The following is a 27,314-nucleotide window of genomic DNA, read 5'->3' as shown; positions in this document are numbered from 1 at the left end:
CCACGAAATAAAGGAAAAGTTCAAAACACAGTTAAGAGAAAGGAGGAATGAGAGCATTTTAAAATTTTACTCGTCTTTTTCTACTTCAGATACATCAAAGACTTTGGTCTTCAGTTTTTGGTTTGAAGTCTTAAATCCACGAGATGCTGAAACACTAGCCCTAAAAGTTACAGGCATGGACTTTTCTATCTTGTAGGATTCCCCATTCAATGGAGGCTATGTAAAGATTAAGGATATAAAACCAGTAATCTTAAACTAAAAATTTCTTGCATGATGATCTTAATAGAATTTTAAAATAAACTGCATAATAGATTTATGAATCACAGAGGCCTCAGAATTTTCCCTGCATGACAAGAAAGGGTATGCCATCCAACAGAGTAGGGCCATGATCATTCTCTCAGATCAACATACATTAAATATCCTATTATTGGTTTGGGAAATACAGTCATCATATCCACAGAACATAAGTAACCAAGAAACATATTTAAATAATATCTTCCCATTCAATATTCATCTTAAATTATGCCGCATTTTCAAGTCTTCCAAAAGGAGCAAGTCTAACAAATAAATACCTTGATGATCTATACAACTGCCAAGTGTTCTTTATTAAAAAAAATCAAATAATAAATGGAAAAATACAGTAAAGCTATTAAATAAGTTATTTTACATAGATAGTAGTTATTCTTTGCATTTAATTAATTACTTTTCTAAGGGAAAAAAGTCAGTATTTTTAACCTACAGGTAACAGAAAAAACCTACAGATGGGCATGTGTTCAATATAGGAAACAAATAGGATTGTTAATCATACCTTTTCATTCCCTGAACGAGAGCAATTTTTATTATTTTCCCCCATTTTAAAAATGTACACTGTTTTAGTAACAAAATGTTTTAAAGAACTAAGCAAGAACTGAAAGAAAAATACAGGTAAAGTTACTAAATTAGAAAGGGGTCACTGGTTTTAAAACTATATTCTCAAAGACTTCCACGGAATCAGGTACTTTAAACTTAAAACTAATGTCCTAATTAATACAGTAAGAAAAGTAAATAAAATGTACACAGATTTGGAAGGAAGAAATAAAATTGTCTTTGTTCACAGATGACATGATTTATGTAGAAAACCTAAAAGAATCAACCAAAAAAAACTCCTGGAACTAATAAGCGATTATAGCAAAGTTGCAGAATATGTGATCAATAAAAAAAAAAAATTGAACCATTATACCTATATGTCACAATAAACAAGTGGAATTTGGAGTTAAAAATATATTTACATTACTACCCCCCAAATTATTCAATTATAAATCTAACAAAATATGCAAAATATCAATGTGAGGAAAATATAAAACTTGAAGATATCAAAAAATTAAATAAATGGAAAGATATTCCCTGTTCGTGGCTAAGACACAACTCTCTGTCAAGATGTCAGTTTCCACCTTTACCTATGGATTCAATGAAAGCCCAATCAAAATCCTGACAAGTTATTTTGTGGATATCGACAAACTGATTCTAAAATATACATGGAGAGGTTAAGAGACTCGGAATAGCAAACACTATATTGAAGAAGAGCATAGTGTGAAGACTGACATTACCCAAGTTCGAGACTAACTATAAAGCTATAGTACTCGAGACAAAAAGCACTGGCTTACGAGGCCTACCTTTGATTGCTGACTTGTCACCGAGAAGCCTTAAAGATCTGTCCATTAACATAAAGGAAGACATATTAGATGATCAATGAAAATTTGCTGAATTGTATGATGTGAAAAATCAAGTATTTGCCTGGCTGGTGTAGCTCAGTGGATTGAGCGAGGGCCTGAGAACCACACAATCGCGGTTCGATTCCCAGTCAGGGCACATGCCTGGGTTGCAGCAGGCCAGTTCCCAGCAGGGGACTCACGAGAGGCAACCATACATTGATATTTCTCTCCTTCTCTCGTTCCCTTCCCCTCTAAAGATAAATACATAAAATCTTATTAGAAAATCAAGTATTTAAAAAATACTTTAAAATTATCTTATATACTAATTCCATGGTATTTTTATTCTCTTTGCAATAATTGTGCATATTACTTCAGAAAAGAACAACGTCTCAGTCCTGGCTGGTGTAGCTCAGTGGATTGAGGGAGGGCCTGTGAACCACACAATTGCGGTTCGATTCCCAGTCAGGGCACATGCTTGGGTTGCAGGCCACTTCCCAGCAGGAGACACACGATACATTGTGTGTCCTTGGCAGAGTCAACCATACATTGGTATTTCTCACCCTCTCTCCTTCCCTTCCCCTCTAAAGATAAATAAATAAAATATATAAAAAAAGAACACAGTCTCAAACTTTAGTTTCTCTAGGTTAACTTATTTTCAAATTTATAACCATCATTAAGTAACAAGTTTTTGAAGAGTCTTAGAACAAACAGATATGGCACTCTTACAACACAAAGAGTGAATCCTAATGTGAACTATGTACTTGTGTGATAATGATGTGTCAATGGAGGTTCATCACTTCAGGTCACTGGTTCGATTCCCATTCGGGCCACATGCCTGGGTTGTGGGCCAGGTTAGGGACTTGCAAGAGGCAGCCAATCCATGTTTCTCTCACATACGGATGTTTCGCTCCCTCTCTTTCTCCCTCCCTTCCCCTCTCTCTAAAAAAAAAAATTAAATCTTTTTTTAAGACACCGTGGTACTGGTTTCCCATTACCACAGCACAGGAAAGTTAAAAGCATAGGAAAAAATCAAGAGGCAAGGGCAAGGTTGGCAACTAATTCCTCAAATCGGAAATTCAATATAGCGTATCCTTTCTGTGCCTAACCTTCCTCAAATGTGAAGTAGGAAAAACACTGACTTTCTTGGTTTTTCTAAAATGTAATGCATTAGGCCCTGGCTGGTGTAGCTCAGTAGATTGAGCGTGGGCCTGCAAACCAAACAACTGTGGTTCGATTCCCATTCAGGGCACATGCCTGGGTTGCAGGCCAGTTCCCAGTGGAGGGCCCACGAGAGGCAACCATACACAGATATCCCTCTCCCTCTCTCCTTCCCTTCCCCTCTAAAGATAAATGAATAATAGCTGGAGAATCTCAATATGTTTTAAAAAAAAGGAAAAATAGAATGCAATACAAAGAAAACTAGCTTGTAAAAAAATAAAAGTACAATAAATAATAAAAAAAAAGAAAACTAGCTTGTTTGGGCTGGCAAATTATTGTGCATAATTTTCATGGCAGTGCAATTGGTTGGATAAACTGCTTTCTACACGTGCCCCTGGGTTGGCCGGCGCAGAAGTTCACTGGCTTATTGTCTAGCTTACTACTTTCAAATGTACAAAGCTATAGTATCAAAATGTTTTGGCAAAAAAGATCTTGAAAGGAACCATGAAGTTTTGACAAAAATAGAAATCTGTAATAAAGCTAAATAACACTAAAATAAAAGGAAATATTATAGTATCTGTTTTACATTTGTATAGTCACACTGTGTATTTCTCTGTTCACTTCTAGTCTGCCCATTCTGCTCTCTCAGTCTGAAATACAACTCTCCTTTTCATCTGTCCATTTCTTAGCAGTCTTTCGAGGTCAGCTCAACTCTCACACTCCCTCCATGAAACTTCTCTGTACTAACAGTATGACATAACACTTAACACATTATTATACACTTATTAACATTTTAAAACTGTCTTATATAATCTATTTCTCCAAATTAGAGTATAAATTGCTCAAAGACATGAATTAGAGCTTGTCCAAATCCTGACGGTGCTGGTAACAGAAGAAATATAGCAACCCAAATACCCAAAAGGTGTCTAAGAAGCTAGTAGATGTAACATTATTGGAACATCCAAATTATGAATATTCTATAGTTATTAAGAACAACAACACAATTATATATTTACTGACATATAAAGAAAGATATTCATAAAATACTGACAGCAAAGTTCATACTATCTGTAAGATGATTAAATTTCTGGATGTATAAATATATTTAACTGTATGTGTAAAATATCCTCAAGAATTGTATATCAAAAGTATAAAGTAATAGTTATCATTGGATAGTAGTAATTATGTTCATGAAATAAAAATATTGCCCTGGCTGGTGTGGCTCTGTGTATTGAGCACAGGCCTGGAAACCAAAGGGTAGTTTGTGCAATTCCCAGTTGGGACACATGCATGGTTTGTAGGCCAGGTCCCCAGTAGGAGGCACATGAGAGGCAACCACACATTGACATTTCTCACTCTTTCTCCCTCCCTTCCTCTCTCTCTAAAAATGAATAAGGCAAATCTTAAATAAATACATAAAAATATGCAGCCAACAACAGCTCTGCTTTCAAAAAAATTGTAAGTGAAATAATTATATTTGATATAATATCAAGTTTAAAGGCAGGTTATAAAAATGTACAGTGAATATAATCCCAATGCATAAAAATAAAAATGGAAGACTGTACTCCAACTGAGAACAATCTATAGCTGATCTCTGCACAACCCTGTTTTTGCTATTTGTTTCAAATTTTCTACAATAAGAAAGCATTATCTCTGTATCATCAAATATAAACAAACACTATTTCTAAAACATGGTTTGGAGAAGCACTTGACTTCCTCTAACAGAGGGCAGCAGAGGGAAGGAACATCAGAAGTTAAACATGTGGAAAATGATTCAAAGACAATGCCCATCCTTTAGCACCTGTATTCCAGGATGAAGTGGAAGAATCTGGGAATGGAATAAACACCTGTTTTGACATCAACTACAGGAAAAAGTCTAAACCCAGATATAATACTAAGCTATAGACTTCTCATGGTTATAGTCTGAGCAGAATCTGGCAATTTCATGTCACCAGAGCTGCCACCTCCCTTCCATACTGCTCCTCCAAAAGAAGCCATTTCCAAATTTATCTTCAGTACAAAATTATTTGTGATAAAAAAATCATTTGGTACAACTTCATTTACAGCCTATTCTCTCATTTGATTTTAACCCATATTCTATTATATGCACTTTACTTTTACAGGATTTTCTGTTATTTATTATTCTTAAATAGGTATATGTCTCCGAACAAGAAAATCCTCTTAATGATTTCAAGTTAGGCAGGGATAGGCAGGCAAAAATTTTCCACTCCAGAAGCCGTCAGAGTTACTGTATAAACAGGTATGGACAGGAGAAGGAAATGCGCAGCCAACAATACTAACAAAGAACAGCAAAATAAAGTCTGAATTTCTTGGCATAACATTTAGATTCACCACAAGTGATCTGTATCATTTCTCTTTAGCTGTCCTCCACTCGTTCCCCATTATAAAGTCTCTGCACATCAAAGTTTCCTCTGTTACAATATATCCCTTCCTCTTTCCAACAATGATAACCCATGTGTGGGCACCAACTGGCAGCCACCCAAATGCGGTGTCAAATCCAAGACCTGCCGGTATGGCTTTTGGGCAAGTAACACATTCTTTGAGGCTCAACTTCCTCATCCTATAAGACAAGAATGATAAAAAAAATCTACCTTGTGAGTTAATGTGAAGATTAGAGATGAGGCTTGAAAAGCCCCCAGCACAAATGCTCAGCATACAGCTGGCATGCAATAGGAAGCTATTATTTCCTGGCTCTGTGCCATCACACATGCAATTTGCTCTACCTAGGATGTTAATGTGTCCCCTCACCACTTGGGAAATACTCATCAGTCTCATCAGTCAGGACTCAGACTTAATACTTCATCTGATATAAAACCTTCCTCGACTCTCTTATGTAATTGGTGGCTTCCTTTTCTGAGTTAGTTCAGTACTTTGTTCTTTTCTCCATCACAGTTCTTATTACGCCAAATTCTAATTATTTGTTATTCATCACTGACTGAATATTTGTGTCTCCCTAAGTCCCTATGTGACAGTACTGAAAGGGTGGGCTTTGGGAGGAGATCGGATCTTATGGGTGGAACCCTCTGAATGGGATAGTGCCATGGTAAGTAAGACCCAAGAGACCTCTTTCACCCCTTCTACCATGTGAGGACACAGTGAACCAGGAGACAAACTCTCCCCAAACACCAATTCTGCTGCCACCTTGATCTTCAACTTTTTAGCTTCTAGAATTATGAGGATAAATTTCTGTTTCTTATAAACCACCCAGTCCATGGTGTTCTTGTTAGCGCAAACTGAACTAAGACATTATCTTTTTCTCTGAATGAAGACTAGAAGTTCCTTAAAGACTGGTGGGTTTGGCCTCTGGCTGGTGTGGCTCAGTTGGTTGGAGTACTGTCCCATAACCAAAAGGTTGAAGGTTCAACTCCTGGTCAAGGCACATACCTGATATGCAGGCTGAATCCCTGGTCCAGGTGCATACAGGAGGTAACTAATCAATGCTTCTATCTCACATCAATGTTTCTCTCTTCCCCTCCCCTCTCTCTAAAGGCAATAAAAAAAAAAGTCCTAGGGTAAGGATTAAAAAAAAAAGACTAGTGTGTTTGTATTTCATCTTCATATAATCTAACACTGAGTGTGGAGTACTCAAATGTTTCTGAATAAAACCTAACAAAGCCCTGGCCGGTGTGGCTCAGTTGGTTGGGCATCGTCCTCCAAACTGAAAAGTCCCCAGTTCAATTCCAGGACAGGGCACATGCCTGGGTTACAGGTTCAGTCCCCGTACAGAAGGCAAACAAGTGATGTGTGTGTGTCTCTTTCTCCCTCCCTTCCCCTCTATTTAAAATCATTTTTTTAAAAAGAATTTAACAAAAATATTATAGCATCCAAGGGAGAGAATAAGGGCAAATGATACACAGAGTTCAAAAAAAGAAAATACAAAAGATGTGTCGTATTTGGCAATCAGGAAGTCAAAAGCAACCTTTGGAGAAGTCAATATCAATATAGTAGGAACTCAACAGTGACAAGAGAGTTATCAGGTTAAAACAATGCCTTTAAACTGAGCAATTAAGGAAAAAAGTAAGCTAAAGCTGAAGCAGAGTTAAGGGAACATTCCTTCATGGCAAGATGAACCAAGAGAGAAAGGCCAAGTATTTAAGAAAGAAGCAATAAAATAAGCAAGATTCCCCGTAAAAATCAAGGTAGTTAGAGGGGGTGAGGAAGAGATACATTTAGCTACAGGTAAGAAAGTTGAAGGTGAAATGCAACTTAAATTTTGAGATAGAAGTAGTCTGGGAAAACCAAGTCTTTTATACTGGACTAGATGATCTCTAAAGACTTTTATGGCTTAAAATAACCAGTTACGTAATCTTCTAATACCAGTGAAATACCTCTCCAATCCATCCATTCCCATCCTTTTCCACTGCCACTGGCCTAGCAATCAGTATTAGCATACTCTTAAATATATACTATTCTCATCTCTAGTCACTGCCTGCTTCATAGCCCTTTCTCCATTACTTGAATTGATCTTTCCCAAACCAGTGTTTTACATAGTTTGGATGTGCACATATAGACAGATGTATATGTGTAGGTATTTATTTGTAACACTGTAACATCAGTTTAGAAAACTGGATTTGTTCCAATGCAACCAACATGTTAGGGAGCACGCAGAGCATAAGACAAATTTCGTATTTGCTCATGCACAACTGCAAGCAGCACTAGGTAAGCACAGAAAATGCAACCCAGCCACACAGAAATACACAAAATGCACACATCTCAAACACCTACCGGGTAGCTCTCAGTTTACTGCTTGTATTATGAGCCACACCCACCCACACCTGGTGCTACAATTTCAGTCCAACTTGAGGTAACCCTTCATCCACCATTTCGCAAGTTGCAACCCTTCTGACACCCACGTCTACCAGAAGACATTACGTCTTTTTTTTAAATATATTTTATTGATTATACCATTACAGTTGTTCTATTCCCCTCCTTCATTCCCCTCCACCTTGCACACCCCCTCCCCCACCATTCCCTTTAGTTTATGACATGTCTCAAGTTCTTTAGATTCTATATTTTCCCTACTATTCTTGCCCTCCCCCTATTTTTTACCTACCATCTATGCTACTTATTTTCTGTATCTTCTCCCCCCTTCTCCTCCTCCCACTCCCCTGTTGCTAACCCTCCATGTGTTCTTCATTTCTATGGTTCCGCTCCTGATTCCAGCTGTCCTCTTAGATTGCTTTTGTTTTAGGTGTGGTTGTTAATAACTGTGAGTTTGCTGCCCTTTCACTGTTCATATTTTTTATCTTCTTTTTGTTAGATAAGTCCCTTTAACATTTCATATAATAAGGGCTTGGTGATGATGAACTCCTTGAATTTGATCTAAGCTGAGAAGCACTTCATCTGCCCCTCCATTCTAAATAAAAGCTTTGCTGGATAGAGCAATCTTGGATGTAGGTCTTTGGATTTCATGACTTGGAATACTTCCTTCCAGCTCCTTCTTGCCTGTAAGGTCTCTTTTGAGAAATCAGCTGACAGTCTGATGGGAACTCCTTTGTAGGTGACTGTCCCCTTATCTCTTGCTGCTTCTAGGATTCTCTCCTTCATTTTAATCTTGGCTAATGTAATTATGTTGTGCCTTGGTGTGTTCCTTCTTGGGTCCAACTTCTTTGGGACTCTCTGAGCTTCCTGGATTTCCTGGAAGTCTATTTCCTCTGCCAGATTGGGGAAGTTCTCCTTTATTATTTGTACAAGTGAGTTTTCCACTCATGGCTGCTTCTTTTCCCCTTCCAGTACCCCTATAATTCGGATGTTGGAATGTTTAAAGATGTCCTGGAGGTTCCTAAGCCTCTCCTCATTTTTTTGAATTCTTGTAACTTCAATTTTTCCTGTTTGGTCATTTCTTCTTTCCTTCTGGTCCACCCCCTTGATTTGAGTCCCAGTTTCCTTTCCATCACTATTGGTTTCCTGTGCATTTCCCTTCATTTCAATTAGTTTAGCCTTCACATGTTCCTCTAATTTGTGGCTAAAATCAACCAGTTCTGTGAGTATCCTGATTACCAGTGTCTTGAATTGTGCATCTGAGAGGTTCGCTATTTCCTGGTCGCTTAGAGTTATCGGCTCTGGGGCTTTGAGTTCTTCTTGAGCCATATTTTGGACTGTTCGTGCCTGTTACTTATGAGAAGCTGAGCCCTAGGTGTTCACCAGGGCCGGGCCACTCAGTCGCTGGGTTGTGACGCTGTATGTGGGGGGCGGGGCCAAAGGAAAGCAATGGCGGGGGGCCCCCCTGCTGCCTCCTGCCTCCACCGAGGGCTGCGATCTGTCTCACTTCGCTCGAATGTGCGACCGAGGTCTACCCACTGCTGGGTTCATTGCTGGGCCTGCGCAGTCCGTCTCACTGCTCACTCCCCTGCTGGTTGCACGAATGTGTGACAGTAGCCAGCCCGCTATCCAGAGCCCTCACTGGGTCAGCCCGAGGCGGGGCTGCCTGCACACCTCAGTCGGGGATCCTCCCTGCCCGACCCTGCTCCACTGCTGGCTCCGCCCCTCTTACCGGGTCTGGTAGAACGATTCGATGTTGTTGGACTTCCATATAGTTCAATTTTCTGTTCTTCAGCTGCGTCTTTGTTCTCCAAACCTTTGTCGTATTCAAACTTGGTTGTGGGAGAAGGCACAGTGTTTCCACCTATGCCTCCATCTTGGCGGAAGTCCTCAACATTACGTCTTTTTTGAGGTCAAGTGTCATATTTATTACAACATGTTAAATTCTTCACAATTTAACGTGTGTAAAATTGTGCTGATCTTCATTAGATTTTTGTCTTTCTACAGGTCACCAAGTTTTTTAGCATTATGCCCCTAAATTCAAACTCCATTTTTTCCCATATTCTCTGTGGTTTTATTGTGTGATTTTGCATGTGATTGTTACTTTTAGGAACTGGTATGTTGAGTTATAGCTTACCCACACTTACTATTATTGCAGCTCTGATGATCAATTTTTCACCAAAATCAAAGGTATAAAACAATTTTTTAAAAAACTTCAATTACCTGAAGGTCCTAGTACAATACCTATGAGATATTTTGAACGACTTAACACTCTTCTTGAAGAATGCTTCTGGATACACAATGTATGAAGGGGAAAAAAACTGTTTATCTTATGAAACCTCACTAATCTGCCAATCAGAAAGCTACATAACAGGTAGGGAAGCAGTTGATCCTTTCCCAGTCAAGTCATGCTTAAATATTTTAATAGCAAAACACAAACATATCCATCGCTAAAAACAGAAAGTATAATGGCAGTTGTCAGGGGCTGCTGCAATGGCAGAATGGGGAGTTACTGTTTAATAGATATCAAGTTTCACTTCTGTAAGATAAAAGTGATTAAGATTTTATGATATGGATATTTTACCACATACAAATAAAACCTATTCCTATTTTTGAAGTAAGACTACCATAAAAGTAACCATAATGAATACACAAATCTGTATAATGTTGCTCCATTGTTATATAGATATACAGAAAAAGAATAGAACAGACATTATTATGTATAATAGATGACATTTATCTTTTCTGATATTTTCACAAGGTAACTACAATGAACACATTACTTTTTAAAAAACACATTACTTTTTCAAGCAGAATAAAATTAACATTATAAAAAATTGGTTTACATTAAATTTTGCTTGCATGACAGAATACCAAGAAGTCTGGTCAAGAATTTATAACCTAAAGTAACTTCTTTGACTGTTTTGACTAATGTAATCTTACTTTTAATTCATATTCCTCAAGTATATACCATCTTCTGAATGTTAATTTTATTCTTCATAACTGAAATTTCCATTCTTTTTGAATACTATGAAAACTATTCTGCAAAAACCTTCCAAAATAGAAAATTGTTCCATACTCTATATAACCTGCAAATTTCTCAAAAAAAATTAAAACTAAGCAGTTCACTTATATACCTATAGATCAGCTATTTTTAATCTTTTTCATCTTGTGGCACACATAAATGAACTACTAAAATCTTGTAGCACACCAAAACATGTATTACATTTTTTTGCCAATCTGACACAAAAATTGGTATAATTTTGATTCATTCATTCAGGATGGCTACTGTTTTACTGGCTATTGTCATTGTCTTATTATCAATCTAAATAAAAAGAGGTCAATGCCTCTGACTAAATAGTTAGGTATTACATGTCTTAAAAATTCTTATAGCACACCAGTTGAAAATCACTACTATAGATAAATAATACTAAAAAGTATCTTTTGAAATTTTAGTACAAAAGATGTTTTTATTATGTTTCAAACTGAACTTTAATATTGTTATTTGTCTAATTACTTGGTTCCCTAGAGTTTATCTGAAGAGACAGTAAAATTTTTGCTGTCACAGAATTGTAATCCTACAACATAAATGCTCTCTGTTCTGCTCATTTCAGCAAAACAGTAACAAAATACTTACTTTCATAATACAACAGGCTTTTTTTCTTTAAATTCAAGAGGAGTTGGAACAAAGAGACTTTTTACTGAAAACTGCATTGTGCACACAACAACCTGAGGACTTCTGACCAAGATGGCAGAGTAGGTCAACTTCATGCTAACCACCTCCCACAAACACTTCAAAATTACAACTAAATTACAGAACAACCATCACTGAGAGGGAGCTGAAGACTAGGTAGAAAAAATTCCTACAACTGAGGATAAAAAAGAAGCTCTGTGGAGAGAGGTAGGAGGAGCAGAGATGCAGAATCAACAGGTCCCAGGGGTGGCAGGTCAGCATCAGAAGGGTGGCCCAGGCTGAGGTGGCTCAGTGGATGGAGCACCAGCCTGTGAACTGAATGGTCACCAGTTGGATTCCCAGTCAGGCCAGGAACCTGGGTTGTGAGCCAGGTCCTCAGTTGGGGACATGGGAGAGGCAACTGATTGATCTCTCTACTACATCAATATTTCTCCTTCCCTTGCCCTCTCTCTAAAAGTAAATAAGTAAAATCTTTAAAAAAAAGAAAAGAAAAGAAAAGAATCGGGAGGATGGTCCAGCTGGTTGGAGCATTGTCCCATGAACTGAAAGGTCTCGGGTTCAGTTTTCAGTCAGGGATCCCATACCTAGTTTGGGGATTTGGTCCCTGCCAGGATGGGTATACAGGAGGCAACCGATTGATGTTTGTCTCTCTCTCTCCCCCCATCTCTAAAGTCAATAAACATATCCTTGGGTGAGGACTTTTTTTAAAAAAAGAAGAATCAGGAGGGATATCTCAGCTGCAGAGGTCCTAACTAAGGAATGAGGGGTCCCAGGCACACACCAGACTCCCCAACCTGGGAATCAGTGCAGAGGAGTCACCATAAGATCTGCCTATGAAAAACAGCAAGGATTGTGTCCCAGAGATCCAAAGGACTGCAGCAGACTGAGGCACTGCAGGTCTTTAAGTGAACCAGGCACAGAATCACTCACTCACAAATTCACTCACTGTAAGCTCCAGTGTAAAAAATCTATGCAGGCCAAAAATTTGCCAGGGACATGCAGGCAGACTCTAAATTGACTAACTGCAGGAGGAATACTGAATGGGAAGAGGTCAGAGCAACGTTCTCCAGGGACGGAAGTGCTGATATGCATCATTACTCCTTTGTTGAACTCTCCTCCTAGCCAGCCACCCCTGCCAGGTAGGCACCAAATCCGTGCTCTTCATTAACCTGGCTAAGACCATTCCCCCGTCCCGGTGATTCCTTGGGACCACCCACCCCTCCACACAAGCAGCCTGTTCAAGCTGAGGACTGTCCCAAAAGTATCTCAAAGGTCCTCAAACCCTAAACAAGCAGAGGCAGGCCTTCGAGTACCTTGTAGCTCTTACTAAGTGGCCCCAAATCTGGCATAAGCGACAGCCAGTACTGACCTGGAAAACAGCTTCCACTAAGCAGCCATAAACCCAGCAAAAGAGACAGAGATGGTATCAGTTCACATGTGGCACACAGAAAGGGACCCAAGCCCAGCACAAGTGGCAGCCAGACACAATCCACAGCACAGTCTCTCCCAAGTACATCCGAGCCCCGCACAAGTGACAACTGCAGATCCCATTGCAGTTACTAACAAGAGGCCTCAAGTCCAGCATTAGCATGGAAGACCAGGGCCTGCAACAAGCCCTTTCCAAGAGGCCCCAGACCCAACACAACAAAGGTCTGGCTTCTGAAAACACTGGAGTACCACCTAACCAACTACAATAGTACTACGCCCAAAGGACCAACTCAGTTGGCACCACAACCCCACTAGAGCAACTCCTCCTCCATGCAGTCAACTCAGGCAAAACAGTTCATCCACCTGTAGTCACAGTCAGCCCTCACAACTAGTCAGCCTGAGAGTCAACCCCACCCACTGACACACCCACAGCAATCAACATTCAACTACAATGGGAGGGCAAAACAACACACAAGGGACATCCCTGTAGCACCCAGCACAGGAGCCATGAAAGACTGCACCACTGAGTCCCACAGAACACCTTCTATACAATGTCACTCTACCTAAACCAGGAGATGTAACCAATCTATCTAATACATAGAAACAGAGAAAGTCAGCAAAAGTGAAGAGACAAAGACAAGAACTAACATTCTTGTTATTCTTGCCTCATAAAAGAGACAAAACTCCAGAAAAAAGAACTATACAAAATGGAGACAAGATTATCCACCAGATATAGAGTTCAAAACACTGGTTACAAGGACACACAACGAGCTTAGGAGAGGAACAGAGAGACTCAGTGACAACTTCAACAAGGAGATTCCAATTAGAACAACAAAAGAAAAAATGTTTAAAACAAGGATAGTTCAAGGGACCTCTGGGACAGTATCAAGGGTAACAACATTCACATCACAGAGGTACCAAAAGGAGAAAAAAAGAGAGCGAGGAATTAAAAACCTATTTGAAAAAATCAACAGCTGAAAACTCCCCTAACCTGATGACAAAAACAGATATCCAAGTGCAGAGAATACTGAACAAGTTGGCCCACACCAAGATACATCACAATTAAAATGCCAAAGGTTAAAGATGAAGAGAGAATTTTGAAAGCAGCAAGAAGAAAGCAGTTACATACAAAAGAGTTCCCATAAGACTATGGACTGACTTTCAACAGAAACTCTGTAGACCAGAAAAGATTGGCAAGAAATATTAAAAGTGATGAAAGGCAAAGGATTATAACCAATACTGCTCTACCAAGCAAGACTATAATTTAGAATCTAAGGAGAAATAAGAAGTTTCCCAGACAAGGAAAAGCTAAAAGAGTTCATCGCCACTAAACCAGTACTACAACAAATGTTAGAGACTTCTTTATGAAGAAAACATTAAAAATATAAATAATATATAGAAAAGCAAAAAATGCTCATTTGACAAAGGCAAACAGTAAAAATACTAGATCAACCAAATAAAATTAGTACAAAGCTTAAAAGACAAAGGAGGAAGATGATGTGTAATTACAACAATTAAGAGATATTACATACACAGACCAAAAAGTAAACAATAAAGACAAAACCATAAATGTGGAAAGGGTGATTAAAACTAGTGTTTTTAGAGTGTGTTCAAACTCAAGCAACCATCAACTTAATACTGACTATAAGAAATACAGCTTAGCATATATGAAGTACATATATAAAAAAACAAAAATCTATAGGAGATACAAAAGAAATAAAGAGAAAGGAATCCAAATATAACACTACAGAAAATCATCAATATACAAAAGAAAAGAAGAGAGTAAGGAACAGAAAAGAATTACAAAATTATTCAGAAACAATTAGCAAAATGGCAGTAACTACAGACAGATCAATAATTACTTTAAAAGTAAATAAACTAGCCCTGGCTGGTGTAGCTCAGTGGATTGAGCACAGGCCTGGGAACCAAACAACCATGGTTCAATTCCCAGTCAGGGCACATGCCTGGGTTGCAGGCCAGTTCCCAGCTGGTGACACACCATACATTGATATTTCTCTCCCTCTCTCCTTCCCTTCCCCTCTAAAGATAAATTAATAAAATCTTTTTTTAAAAAAGTAAATGAACTAAATGCTTCAATCAAAAGACAAGGCATGGCTAAGTTAATTTTTAAAAAAAAGACCTGCATTTATGCTACCTACAAGAGGCCTACTTCAGATCTAAAAACACAAGCACGCTGAAAGTAAAGGGATGGAAAAATACATTTCACACAAAGGAAAACAAACAAAAAGCTGGAGTAGCAATATTTATATCACACAAAATAGTTAAAATAAAAACCATAACAAAAAGCAAAGACAGGTATTTCATAATGATAAAGTAATTATTACAATAAGAGGATATAACTCTTGCAAACATCTATATACCCAATGTAGGAACACCAAAATATCTAAAAAATATTGACAGGCACAAAGGAACACAGTGACAGTAACACACTAATAATAGTAAAGGACTTTAACACCTAACTGACATCAACAAACAGATCACCCAAACAGAAAATCAGTAAGAAAACAATGGCTATAAGTGACTCATGAGACATGATAAACTTAATTGACATTTTTAGGACATCTCACTTAAAAGCAGCAGAATATACATTCTTTTCTAGTGTACATGGAAAATTTTCCAGCACAGACCCCATTACAAAACAAATCTCAGTAAATTTGGAAAGACTGAAACATCAAATCACATTTTCTCTAATCACAATGGTGTAAAGCTAGAAATCAATTCCAAGAAGAAACCTGAAAAACACACAAATAAGTGGAGGCTAAATAATGTGCTATTGAACAATGAATGAGTTAACAACCAGATCAAGGAAGAAATCAAAAGAACCCTGGCTGGTGTGGCTCAGTTGGTTGGAATGTCATCCCACACACTGAAAAGACAGAGGTTCAATTCCTGGCCAGGGCACATGTCTGGATTGCAGGTTTGGTCCCAAGATGGGGCATATACATAAGGCAACCAACAGATGTTTCTCTCCTTCTCTTTCTCTCCCTCTAAGATCAATGATGAGCATGTCCTCAGGTGAGGGTTTAAAAAAAGGAAGAAAATCAAAAGATAACTTGAGACAAAAACACAATGACCCCAAATCTATGGGACAGAGCCAAAGCAACTCTAAGAGGTACACTTACTGCAATACAAAAACAAGAAAAACCTCGATGAAACAATTCAACCTTAGACCTAAAGGACCTAGAAAAAGAACAAAGTCCAAAATGAATAGAAAAAGAAAGTAATAAAACGCAGAGCAGAAGTAAGTGAAATAGAGTCTAAAAAATACAAAGATCAATAAATCAGGAGCTGAATCTTTGGAAAGAAACAAAACTGATAAACTGTTAACCAAACTCATCCAAAAAAAGAAGAAAAGATTAAACAAAATCAGAAATGAAGGAGGAGAGGTAAAACACCACACAAATACAAAGGACTTCAAGAAAATACTATGAACAATGATACGCCAACAAACTGGACAACCTGGAAGAAATGGAAAAATTCCTAGAAACATACAAGCTTCAAGAACTAAATCAGGAAGAAGCAAAGTCTGAGCAGACTGCTAACTAACAAAATTGAATCAGTTATAAAAAATCCTCCCAACAAACATCCTGGATGAGACACCTTCAAAGGCAAATTTTACCAAACATTCAAAGAATATCTATCCTTCTCATACTATTCCAAAAATTGAAGCACTCCCCAAAGTCATTTTTATGAGGTCAGCATTATCTTGATACCGAAACTAGAAAATGAGAAAATGATACTACAAAAAAAAGACAGAAAACTGTAGACCAGTATCTCTCTAATGAACATTGATGTAAAAACCCTCAACAACATATTAGCAAATTGAAGTCAGCAAAACATTTAAAAAATGGTAACACCATAATCAAATGGAACCTATTCCTTGGATGCAAGATTGGTTCAATACCCACAAATCAATAAATGTGATACATCATGTAAACAAAATGAAGGATAAAAATAATTTGATGAATTTTATTTTAGATTTTATTTATGTTTAGAGAGAGGGGAAGGGAAGGAGAAAGAGAGAGAGAGAAACATCAATGGGTGGTTGCCCCTCAGGAACTGAGCACACAACCCAGGCATGTGTCCTGACTGAGAACCAAACTGGCAACCCTTTGGTTCACAGGCCAGTGCTCAACCCACTGAGACACAGCAGCCAGGGCAATACTGAAAATATTTTGATGGTTGCCAGATGGGAGGGGGATTGGGAAGAGAGGTGAAAGAGGGAGAAAGTTAAGATGTACAAATAGCCAGTTATAAAAATAGTCACAGGGATGTAAAGTACAACACAGAGAATATAGTCAATAATACTGTAGCAACCATGTATGGTGTCAGGTAAGTACTAGACTTTTTGGGGTGATCACTCTATAAGTTATGCAAATGTCTAATCACTGTTTTATGCCTGAAACTAAATGTATCTCAACTACAATTGAAAAATAAAAATAATTCTTTTTAAAAAACGTACACTGTGACCAATAAAAATTCAGTAAAGAAAATTTCTAAAAACTATCACAGAATAAATATTTATTAGCCAACTCACATAATAAGTTTTGAACTTATTGGAGCTGCTTCTATTTTGGAAGTAAGTATTCTTGCTGCTTTTAAAAATTAAATATTCTTATAATTTCACTAAGACATATCACCTGGTGAATTTTTAAGTAACATAAAAAGAATGTAATGAATGCCTGAGGCTTTATTCTACAGCAATAGGTATATAGTTATCAACACAGATGCCTTGGATTCAAACTGAAAGTTTCCTCAGCAATAACCAAACTCTTCTTTTTTTAGTAGAGAGTGGGAGGGGGGGCGGGGGAGAGAGAAACATTAACTTCTTGTTCCAACCTTTTACGCACTCACTGGTTGTTTCTTGTATGTGCCCTAACTGGATGGAGACTGAACCTGCAACCCTGGCTTACAGGGACAACGCTCTAACCAACTGAACTACCCAGTCAGGGCCCAAACATGTTAAGAATCAATTGGCTAGTGAAGGACACCTGTAGGCCTAATATGTGGAAGCAGTAAACAAAAGGAAAAACCCTTGCACTTCAAAACACATATTCTGATAAGATAGACAAAACCTGTCTTAAGAGCTTAACTGCTAACTAGTAAATATATTTATAAATACAATTATATACTTTCCCTTAAAGATACATAAAAATGAAAATGGGTGAAAATAAAGTTCAAGTTATACATTAAGTGTCAGAGGCTTATTTCAGTAGACTAAGCTTCTAACAAATTCTGGACAAGAAGCAAGGCAGACAACATTTTATATTAAATATATGAATTACATAAATGTTTATGAGGTATTTTGAATTTCCAAGTAGCTCATCCTATCTGTTAAAATTATCTTTAAAGTTTAACTAGAAGGGAAAATGAGAATGCTTTACATCCCAATAAGAAATTTTCATTAGACATCAACAGCCAGCTATCAATGTAACCTATACAGTAACTGTAACTTATCACTTGGTCATTTTTTTTAATTGTAACCTGAGGATACATTTATTGATTTTAGAGAGCAGAAGGGAGAGAGAACGATAGCAACAGACATAAAACAAACAAAAAAACAAATAAGAAAAAAAGAAAGCAACAGAAACATCAATCTGAGAGAGAAGCATGGATTGGTTGCCTCCCATATACACCCAGATCAGGGATCAAACCCACAACCTAGGTATGTGCCCTGACCACGGAAAAAATCCACAACCTTTTGGAGCACCAGGACGACACTCCAACCAACTGGGCCTCCCAGCCAGGGCTATCATTTGGTCATTTTTAGAATGTTTTACAAATATTTTGTTTGATTCATATAACAATCTTGTTGGATAATCAGTATCAATCTCATTTGAGATATCAGTAAACCAGTACAAGGCACATCAGTTCTTCCCAAAACTTAGCATTTACAAGAATTACTCAAGAACATGTTAAAATACAGTCTCAAGTAACCCTTACCCACCCCCAGACTGAGATGAATCTCAGAAATCAGCATTTTATGTGAACAATCAGTATTTAAATAAATACTGGTACAGGTGGTACCTCCCCCCGCCCAGACACAGCTTTTAGGACACTGATCTAAGTAACATACACTAATACTGATAGTGGTCTAAACCCCCCTTTGTATGCTGAGTCAAAGCTCCCAAATGTTTAGAACAGTGATTTTCAACCAGAGTGCAGCAAGAATTTTTACAACATGCAAGGCCTGACCATTTAGACAGGGGCATTGACCTCTTTTCCCTTAGACTGGAAAATAGAAATATTGTAACAGCCAATGTAATAACAGCGCTGCAGTGTGAATACATGTCTTGATCCACATACACAGGGCATATAACAGAGTTGCATCTTATTGGTCACCTCACATAATAAGGTGGCATCTGACTGGTTAATTCTTGGTACCAGAAATCCTTATATACAGGTATAGGCATCTGTTTTTTAAAAAGTCACTCTGGAGCAAAAAGGGTAGATAATTACTACCAATATATTTTTCTGTAACTTAATCAAAATTTTACCTACTTTTTGTTAGATCAGCAAAAAATACTTTGGTGCATCACAGAATTGTAGTAATTAATGTGTGCCATGAGATGAAAAAGGTTGAAAACTGCTGGTTTAGACAGCAGAGCTTTGTGGATCTCCATGAAAGATATGTACAATATTAAATAAATTGAAATATTACATTCAGTTAAATTAAATACCTTATACTAAACTCCTGTACAAACCAGTAGGTGACCAAGTTTTAAGAAACTTAAAACTAAGTAGATTCTACCATCAATTTCATTTTCTCTGTGAACTAAAGAAAAAACTGATTAAATTATTTTAATTTACTAGCTTCTCATGGCTTGAAAACTGTTGCTCTTTATTGAGTGGGAAACCAAAACTTAGGTACCTCAGGTTCTAGGAACATAATGAAAAATTAAGCTGAAACTATAAAAGCACTTAAGAGCACAACTTTGTGAATATACTAAAAACCCTCGAACACTTTAAAGGGGTGAATTTTATGATATGTAAATTATATCTCGGTTTTTATTTCTTAAAGATCTTTATTTATTTTTAGAGAGAGGGGAAGGGAGGGAGAGAAACATCCATGTGTGGTTGCCTCTTGGCGCCCCCTACTGGGGACCTGGCCCACAACCCAGCCATGTGCCTTGACTGGGAATCAACCAGCAACCCTTTGGTTCACAGAAGAGCACTCAACCACTGAGCCACACCAGCCAGGGCTATATCTCATTTTTCAAAAAGAAAAAAAACCACAAACTTTCAAACTCTAATATTTCCCAATAATTTTAAACTTATAAGATATCATATCAGCCCTGGCTGGTGTGGCTCAGTGGCTGAGTGCCAGCCTGCAAAGCAAAGGGTCACAGGTTCAATTCCCAATTTATGGCATATGTCTGGGTTGCAGGCCAGGTCCCCAGTAGGGGGCACACAAGAGGCAACCACACAATGTTTCTCTCCTCTTTCTCCCTCACTAAAAATATAAATAAAATCTTTTTAAAAAAAAGATATATCCGCATTAAATAGCATAATTATTTTCTGGCCTACATCATAGATGCTAAAAAGCAATGTAGAAATAATGAAGAATGTAAATAAGACCACTGGTTTATAATGATTTTAAATAAGAATTTAAATGCCAATGTTTATTATGTTTATTTGCTCAATTTTTTCCAAGAAATCCTACTTTATCTGCCTTTTATAAGAGCTATTTCAAATTCTGTAACAATATATTAATACTTTTTACTTTACTAAGATACTCTTTGTATTTCTTAAATTGAGTATACAGTATACAATACAGGAAAATTTAAGATGGCTATTAAGCGTCAGGCTTTGAAGGCAGACTATCTCATCTCTGCTCCTGACCATATACATGACACCTCAGGCAAGTAAGTAACTTGCCCTCTCTGCCCCATTTCCCACGGGGTTGTTGCATCAATGTACCTAAAGTGCTTAGAACAGTGCCTAGTACTAAATAAGCACACCATAAATGTCATCTACTTTAATTACATAATTATTATTTTTATGAGAAAAAGCACCTCACCTTAAACAACTCATTACAAATCACAATAATATTAAAATTCAATTTACTTCATCGATGAACTCAAATATTTAGGAAAGTCTAGCTTAATATCTTATTAAGCTGCCTTGTTGTTTGTTGTATCTATTCTATTCACAAGTCCAATTTTTCCAACTCTGAGTCATTATTAGTCCCTCCCCTGACGCATCACATAGAAAGGTAAATAGTCTATAAGAGGCATACCAAAAGGCAGTTCTTAATCTACCTGGATTTATAAGTTTTACTAAGTAGAACTTAATGTTCTACTACATAATGTTCAAAAATATGCTGAATGATTACAACAAATTTTGTTCACTTAAAAATGCTTTCTATGTATCAAATGCTCTTTCAAACGATGGAGTAAGAGTTAAAACCCCACCTTGACAGCCCTAGCTTGTACGGCTTGTACCTGCAAAGTCCACAGGTTCAATTCCTGGTCAGGGTACATTCAGAAGGCAACCAATGTTCTCTCTTTTTCTTTAAAATCAATAAAATCCATCCCCAGTAGAGGATTTAAAAACAAATTTAAAAACCCACCTTGACAGAGAAGCAACATGTCACTTAGGTAAAAATCAAACAGCCACATTTTCTGACTGCTAGCCAAAAACAGGTTTATATTTTGCTGACAGCCTGGTATTCGAAATTTTTCCAAGCAAACTGTACAGGGTCACAAGCAATTACTGAACCTACAAATTTAACCTAAAATTCTTTTCGGTTCCTTACTTGTACTGTTTTCCCCATTTAGATGTTTAAATTGTTTAAGATAACCTCTTAAAAAGTTATTTAAAAAGTCTAGGGAAATAAGCTAAACAATGTAAAGTAGGTTAATTCTTTAAAACTCCCCATTCCGTAGATACTCACATACCCAAAAGCCCACCAACACTGCTCTATCCCTATTCACTTTCCATGTGCTCTTGAGTCATTTACACTCTCTAGGTCTCCATTTTCTCCTCCAGAAATGGGGATAAAAAGAGTAAATGTAACTACCACATGGAATTACTTGTGAACATTAATTAGGACAACACATAAAATACTTTAGTTAACCAACAGGAAATCAATGAGTTTCAATGTTAACTTTTCTAGTTGAATCAAAACCTCAGTGTCATTTGAGTCCTACCTATTAAAAGTTTATTTTCTATGGTAACCATCTCTATTAACCCATTCATGCAAAGCTAATCAGTGGCAGTAACTTTTACAAGCACTCTATAAACAGGGTTATATAACTACCTACCAAGCCTTCCTCAACTATCACCCTCCTCCCTCAGTTAGGTACCCTGATCAATAGGCTGTACTTGACACTGTATTTAGCATAACTGCCTATACTATCTGAGAGCCCATTGTGGGCAAGGCCTGTGTCCTCTTCATTTCTGTACCCCAGACGGCAGCCCAATAGTTCTTAACCCTGACTCATTTCAGAACCACATGGAAAGCTTATCAAAATATCACTGCCTGGGATCCACCCCAGATCCGCTAAATCATAAGGGGGGTCAGGGAGGAAGAGGGGAGTGTTTTTTTAAGATTCTCACAAGATATTAACATGCAGCTACAGTTAAGAACCCCTGAACTCTGGCATTTAAAATACTCTATTCATACAAATAGCTATGTATATGTGTATGTGTGAATACATAGGTAGAGAAACATAATCCTGAGCTCCAGACCCTCACCCTCAGTAGCCTCTCAGCCCAATCATCCTTTTCCCTTTAAACACAGAGTATTTCTAATAAACAATTACTTATGAGCATTAAGATGGCTTTTAGACTGTTAACTTAGCCTTCTTCCTGGATGACATTCTTGCTCATTACTCTCCCTGTTTTCTCCACAGTGCTTACAATAGTACCTTGAAGACAAACATATAGTAAATATCTGACTGATTTCATAAGCATATGCAATAATTATTGGCAGGAATTATGTCGCATCCAATATCCAATCCAGGCCATTTCCTCAAAAAAAAAACAAAACAATAAAAATGTTTTGGAAAGTTTTAAAAACATCTCTTACTTTGGAAATGAGAACTAAAGTTTCTCTCATCTGCATATTTGCTCTTTTATTACAGTCATCACGTGCAGTATCAACCCAGTATTTTACCCTCACTCACCACTTTCATGTTTTGACCTACTTCCTTCCTAAAACTACCTCCCCTAGCTGCTTCTGGTATCTTTAGCTGTTGTCAGGTACCTTTATAATAATTTTACAGTAGTAATTAGTAAAATAAGTTAATGTAAGTCACAATGAATGTGCCACACACATTTAATAAATACTTCTTGAAGGAACTTACTGTTTATTAACCACTAAAATAAGCATACAATTTACATGCTAATCTACTATAAACTTGGTCAGGAACAGGGTCTGAAAACAAGTCTTAGACGAAATAATACATAATACAAGTCTACTTTTCAAAATTGAAAGATTGGTGATGTTCTGCTTTTATAATATTTTTGTGCCTGAAAATTCTGTAAATATTGTATGACTTTTTAAAACAGGAGTGCTACAAGTAGTATTACACAAGAAGCTCCACAGCAACAGACCTTGTGAATGTTGAAACTAATAGAAATGAATGGCACAAAACTCTAAAAAAAAAAAAAAGATATGGCAAAAGGTTCACTTTCAAAGTTTTGAGCTATCTATTTGACCACTACTAAAATAATCTGACTGAAGTCATTTCTTAAAAAACCAAACACATGGGGAGGTGGCACTCAAGAAGCACGCCTGCTAGCTAGATACAATGGTAAAACATGACCATGTTTTGTTGGGCCCTACAGCATGGAACAGAGCCATAGTAACCACAAAAAGCAAGCAGTCCTCAATAAAAAAGGTTCAAATTCCACAGACAAAAAAATGGCAACCTGGGTTGTTTGTTTTTAAGGAAGATTAAATTTAGGAGTTGCCAACACCCAAATGAACAACATTCCAGAGTATTAGACTCAATTGTAGTGGGGAGTCATCTACATTCTCAGCACTATGTTCCTCACCCAAAGCAGAAGTATTAACAAAGGATGTTTCTTAGGATCTCACAAAATACACCATGCTTATTTCCCCTAGTAAACATTACCCTTGTTAAAAAACAAAAACATAAAGGTATTTGAGAAATAACAATGTTAGCACAAGCAGCCAAATACTGAAGTTTAACATCTGCCAATATATTTCCCAGAATAAGACTCCTGTCAGATGAATAATGAGCAAAAGATTAAAAAAATGACAAATTCCTTTATTTGGACCCTCAGCTACTTTTAAAAATAAAGTTGAGGAATGTAGTTTTTCCAAAGCCTGGTCTCCAGTTTCCCCTTAATCTTCATATTTTTAACTAAACAAATAAAAATAACCTTAGAAATTTGATTACCACTCTTATGAATTCCTTCTAAAGCAATTTAATGAATAACAGATCTTTTGTACAAGTAGCAAACCACAGTGGACAGTTTTGCTGGCTGATAAAAATCTCTCTGAAACACTTTTAAAAAATATACTCTTCAAAGGAAAACTGATTTGCCAGGTACAGAAATTATATTAAGACTTAAAAATCTGGGCATGTCTGCCAATGCTTTTACTTGAACCACAATTAAAGTTAGTAAATTCTTATTCTTTTCTTGGTGTCACAGTGAAGCAACTGAAGACCAGAAGTTTAAAAAAGGTAAAAAAGAAGTAGTAAAACAATGAGCCAATGAGAAAAAGATGGAACAACTACTTTGGATGAAACAAGGTTGTGGAATCACTTCCCAAAACTCGTGAGCTACTTTTACAGTAATCAAAACTTGTTTAGGATTGTTTTGTGGCGGGTAAAGTGGTGCAGCTATACACTAAGTAAAAAATGCTTTACCAGTCACTCTAATAGGAAGGTGCTACTGCCTGCAGAAATGTTTTGACACTGCTCAAAAACAAACAAAACCCGACCCTACCACAAATGTTTTCTAGAATACACAGAGCCAAATGCTTAAACAAAGGAGAGATCATCTCAGCAAAAATTTTGAGTTCCTACAGCATTCCTATTGTTCTAAATATCATCCAGGAAAAAAAGTGTGTGTGTGTGTGTTGAAGAACACTACTTCCAAAGGCTGGGTTATACACGAAATAGATGAAATAGGGCATATATTTATGTGGATATACTCATCTTGGGTTCACTGAAAAATAAAGGTGTCTCGGATAGTGCTTAGGCCACGTTTCCTTTACAGGTGCTACTAACCACTGTTCAGAAGAGGAGATAAACAATCTGTTAACTTAAGACAGACTCGTGGGAAACTAGAGTACGTCATCATCACCATTAATCAATTTTCCTAACTGATCAAGCATTTAAAAAAAGAAGTCTAAATGAACAAGTTCTAGAGCCAGGAGTTGTCCGTCCACCACTGTAAAAATGTAGCCTGGATCTGAGACCTCAGCCTGAAAAGCACGTTCCCTGCTTTGGGTTCTGGGAACTTCCCAAGAAGCATTTGTTCAGAGTAAAACTCCATCACCCTCTGCCACCCTTAAAGGGTAGGTGGTACGGGCTACAGTGGGAAAACCCTGAGCCCGGGAGACCCGAGAGCTCCCTGGAGGAAACACCAGGAGACAGCAACCGCCACCCCCAGGTGAGGCTGCAGTCCCCGCCCGGCTCACCTCCGCCGCGGGGATGTTGACCACGCCGGTGGAGCGCCGCTTCTCCCGCAGCTTCCTCTTCTCGATCTGCCCCTTGCCTTTCCTGGCACTGGGGCCCGAGCTCTTGCCTTTCTCCCGGGCGCCGTCCCGCTCCTCCTCGTCGCCCCGGGCCGGTGGTGCCCCAGAGGAGGTGGAGGCGGCGCCGGCGGGGGTCTCGTCTTCGGGCCGCCGCGGGCCTGGGGCCGCCCGGGACAGCACCGGGGGGGCCACCGCGTAGTTCACACCCCCGGGGGTGGCAGGTGCGGCCGCGCTGCCCGGGAGGTTGTTGTTGAGCTCATTGGCCGCGGCGGCCCCCGAGGTGCCCAGAGTCCCGGGCGGGGGCTTTCCAGCAGCTTCGCAACTGCCCACGCCCTGGGCGGCCGGGCCCGGGGTATTCTGCTTGGCGCGGAGCTTCTCGCGCTTCGCCTTCCACTCCTCCAGGAAGTCCGTGGTGCTACCGCCGCCGCCGCCGCTGTTGCCGCCGCTGGTCCGGTAGCCACCGGTCGCCATATTCCCACCGGGGCCGGCCGGGCTCACACCTCAGGCCGCCCACCCAGACTCCGGCCGCCGCCGCCTCTTCCTTCCGGCGACCCCGAGGGTACGCGCGAACGACCCCCAGGCGCGGAGCGGCCGCCGGTTCCCCAGCCGCTCCCGGTCTGAATGGGAACACAAAAGGGGGCGGGGAAGGGAAGCGTAAGGTCCTCACGCGGCCCAAGGGACTGCCCCGCGGCTGCGCCCCTCCGGGTCCCCGGACTCAACGTGCGCCCACTTGCCCCGCAGGCGAGTGGCGGCCGAGTCCCCGACCTGCAAAGTTTCGCCGACGCACCTACACGGCGGGCCCGGACGCTAGCCACCTCTCGAGGGGAGGAGAAAGGGACTGCCCCCACCCTCGGCCCCCGCTCCAAGCGCACCGGGGACCCGGCCTGCGAGGGTCTGTGGACCCGGGGCCAGACCCCGCCACCTGTCGGCCCGTCTCCTCTCCTGCCTCTCGCTCCGGACACTACGGGTCCGGGTCCCCGCCGCCGACACTCCTATTCCTTGGGAACGGCTCGCGGAGGAAGGGGGACGCATAGACTCTAGGTGTCCAGCCGATTCGGGCAGGGACCGGTGCGCGTGTGACAACCCCTTACCTGGGAGAAGTTTGGGGGACGAGGCGTGGGGCTAGAACCGGCGCCCAGGTGAGCCGAAGCGGCCGCGCTAAAGGCGCCGGAGTCGACTCGCCGCCGGGAGGTCCCGGCTCACTACTCGGCTAGCTGGGAGGGAGGGAGGGAGGGAGGGAGGGAGGCAGGCAGGCAGCGAGGGGCGGGAGGGGAGCCGATCGTCGCCGAAGCGCGGGCGGAAAGGGCCGAGACGGCGCGGAGGGGCGCGGCGCTAGGTGGGAGGGGGGTCTTGCCCGTTGCCGCCCCGCCCCCGGCGCTCAGGTGAGCAGCGCTTGGGCCAGCCCGCCTCTCCGATGGCACATTCCTGGGCTCGCAGCCTCGCGGCGTCTGGCCTTTCGGCGCCTTCGACTGGGGCGGGAACGGCCCTCCTCGCTCTTCACCCCGTTTGTCTTCTCCGCCTCTCCCTTCTCCCACCACTCTTCCTTTTAAGTACAAGACAAATCTTCGAGGGAAAGTCTAGAATGCTGCTGGCTGAGGGGGAAAGTGCAATCAATTTGGGATGATTCAGGGCCTGGCTAGCCAGAGTGGGAAAACATGCTTGCGTCCCGGTTCCTCTTCGCTGCTCCTTTTCAGATGTGCTAGGATGGCAGGTAGAGAACAGAGAAAACTGTAACAAACCCAGCACTCTCCTTGTAAGCAAAGTTTGTAGTCTTCTGGTGAAACGGTTACCTAAAAGGAAGGGCTTAAATTGAGAGTGAATTATCAAGGGTTTACAATTATCTTCCGCTTACTAGAGAAAA

General features: G+C 39.6%; 1 protein-coding gene and 1 long non-coding RNA gene across 2 annotated transcripts in view; both read right to left on the bottom strand.

Moving 5' to 3' along the window:
- PAWR (pro-apoptotic WT1 regulator) overlaps positions 1-27,003 on the bottom strand; it is a 119,661-nt gene extending 92,658 nt beyond the window's left edge. Inside the window, exons 1-2 of the mRNA XM_037042820.1 lie at positions 26,545-27,003; positions 25,397-26,070 (exon numbers count right to left, since the gene is read on the bottom strand). Of these exons, the coding sequence (XP_036898715.1) occupies positions 25,397-25,924 (528 nt within the window). The 5' untranslated portion in view covers positions 25,925-26,070; positions 26,545-27,003. The remainder of the gene's footprint in view (positions 1-25,396; positions 26,071-26,544) is intronic.
- On the bottom strand, positions 1,290-19,206 carry LOC118984715 (uncharacterized). Its single transcript, XR_005065974.1, has 3 exons — positions 19,083-19,206; positions 15,677-15,680; positions 1,290-1,300 (listed from the first exon to the last, which is right to left on the bottom strand). It is a non-coding gene; the product is annotated as an uncharacterized LOC118984715 (long non-coding RNA).
- Positions 27,004-27,314: the final 311 nt, after the last annotated feature.

The sequence above is a fragment of the Sturnira hondurensis genome, unplaced genomic scaffold (genome assembly GCF_014824575.4).
Source record: "Sturnira hondurensis isolate 20B ecotype Veracruz unplaced genomic scaffold, ASM1482457v3 Scaffold0003801, whole genome shotgun sequence".
Lineage (NCBI taxonomy): Eukaryota > Metazoa > Chordata > Mammalia > Chiroptera > Phyllostomidae > Sturnira > Sturnira hondurensis.
The sequence above is the reverse complement of the archived record's forward strand: the minus strand, read 5'-3'. Positions and strand labels throughout refer to the sequence as shown.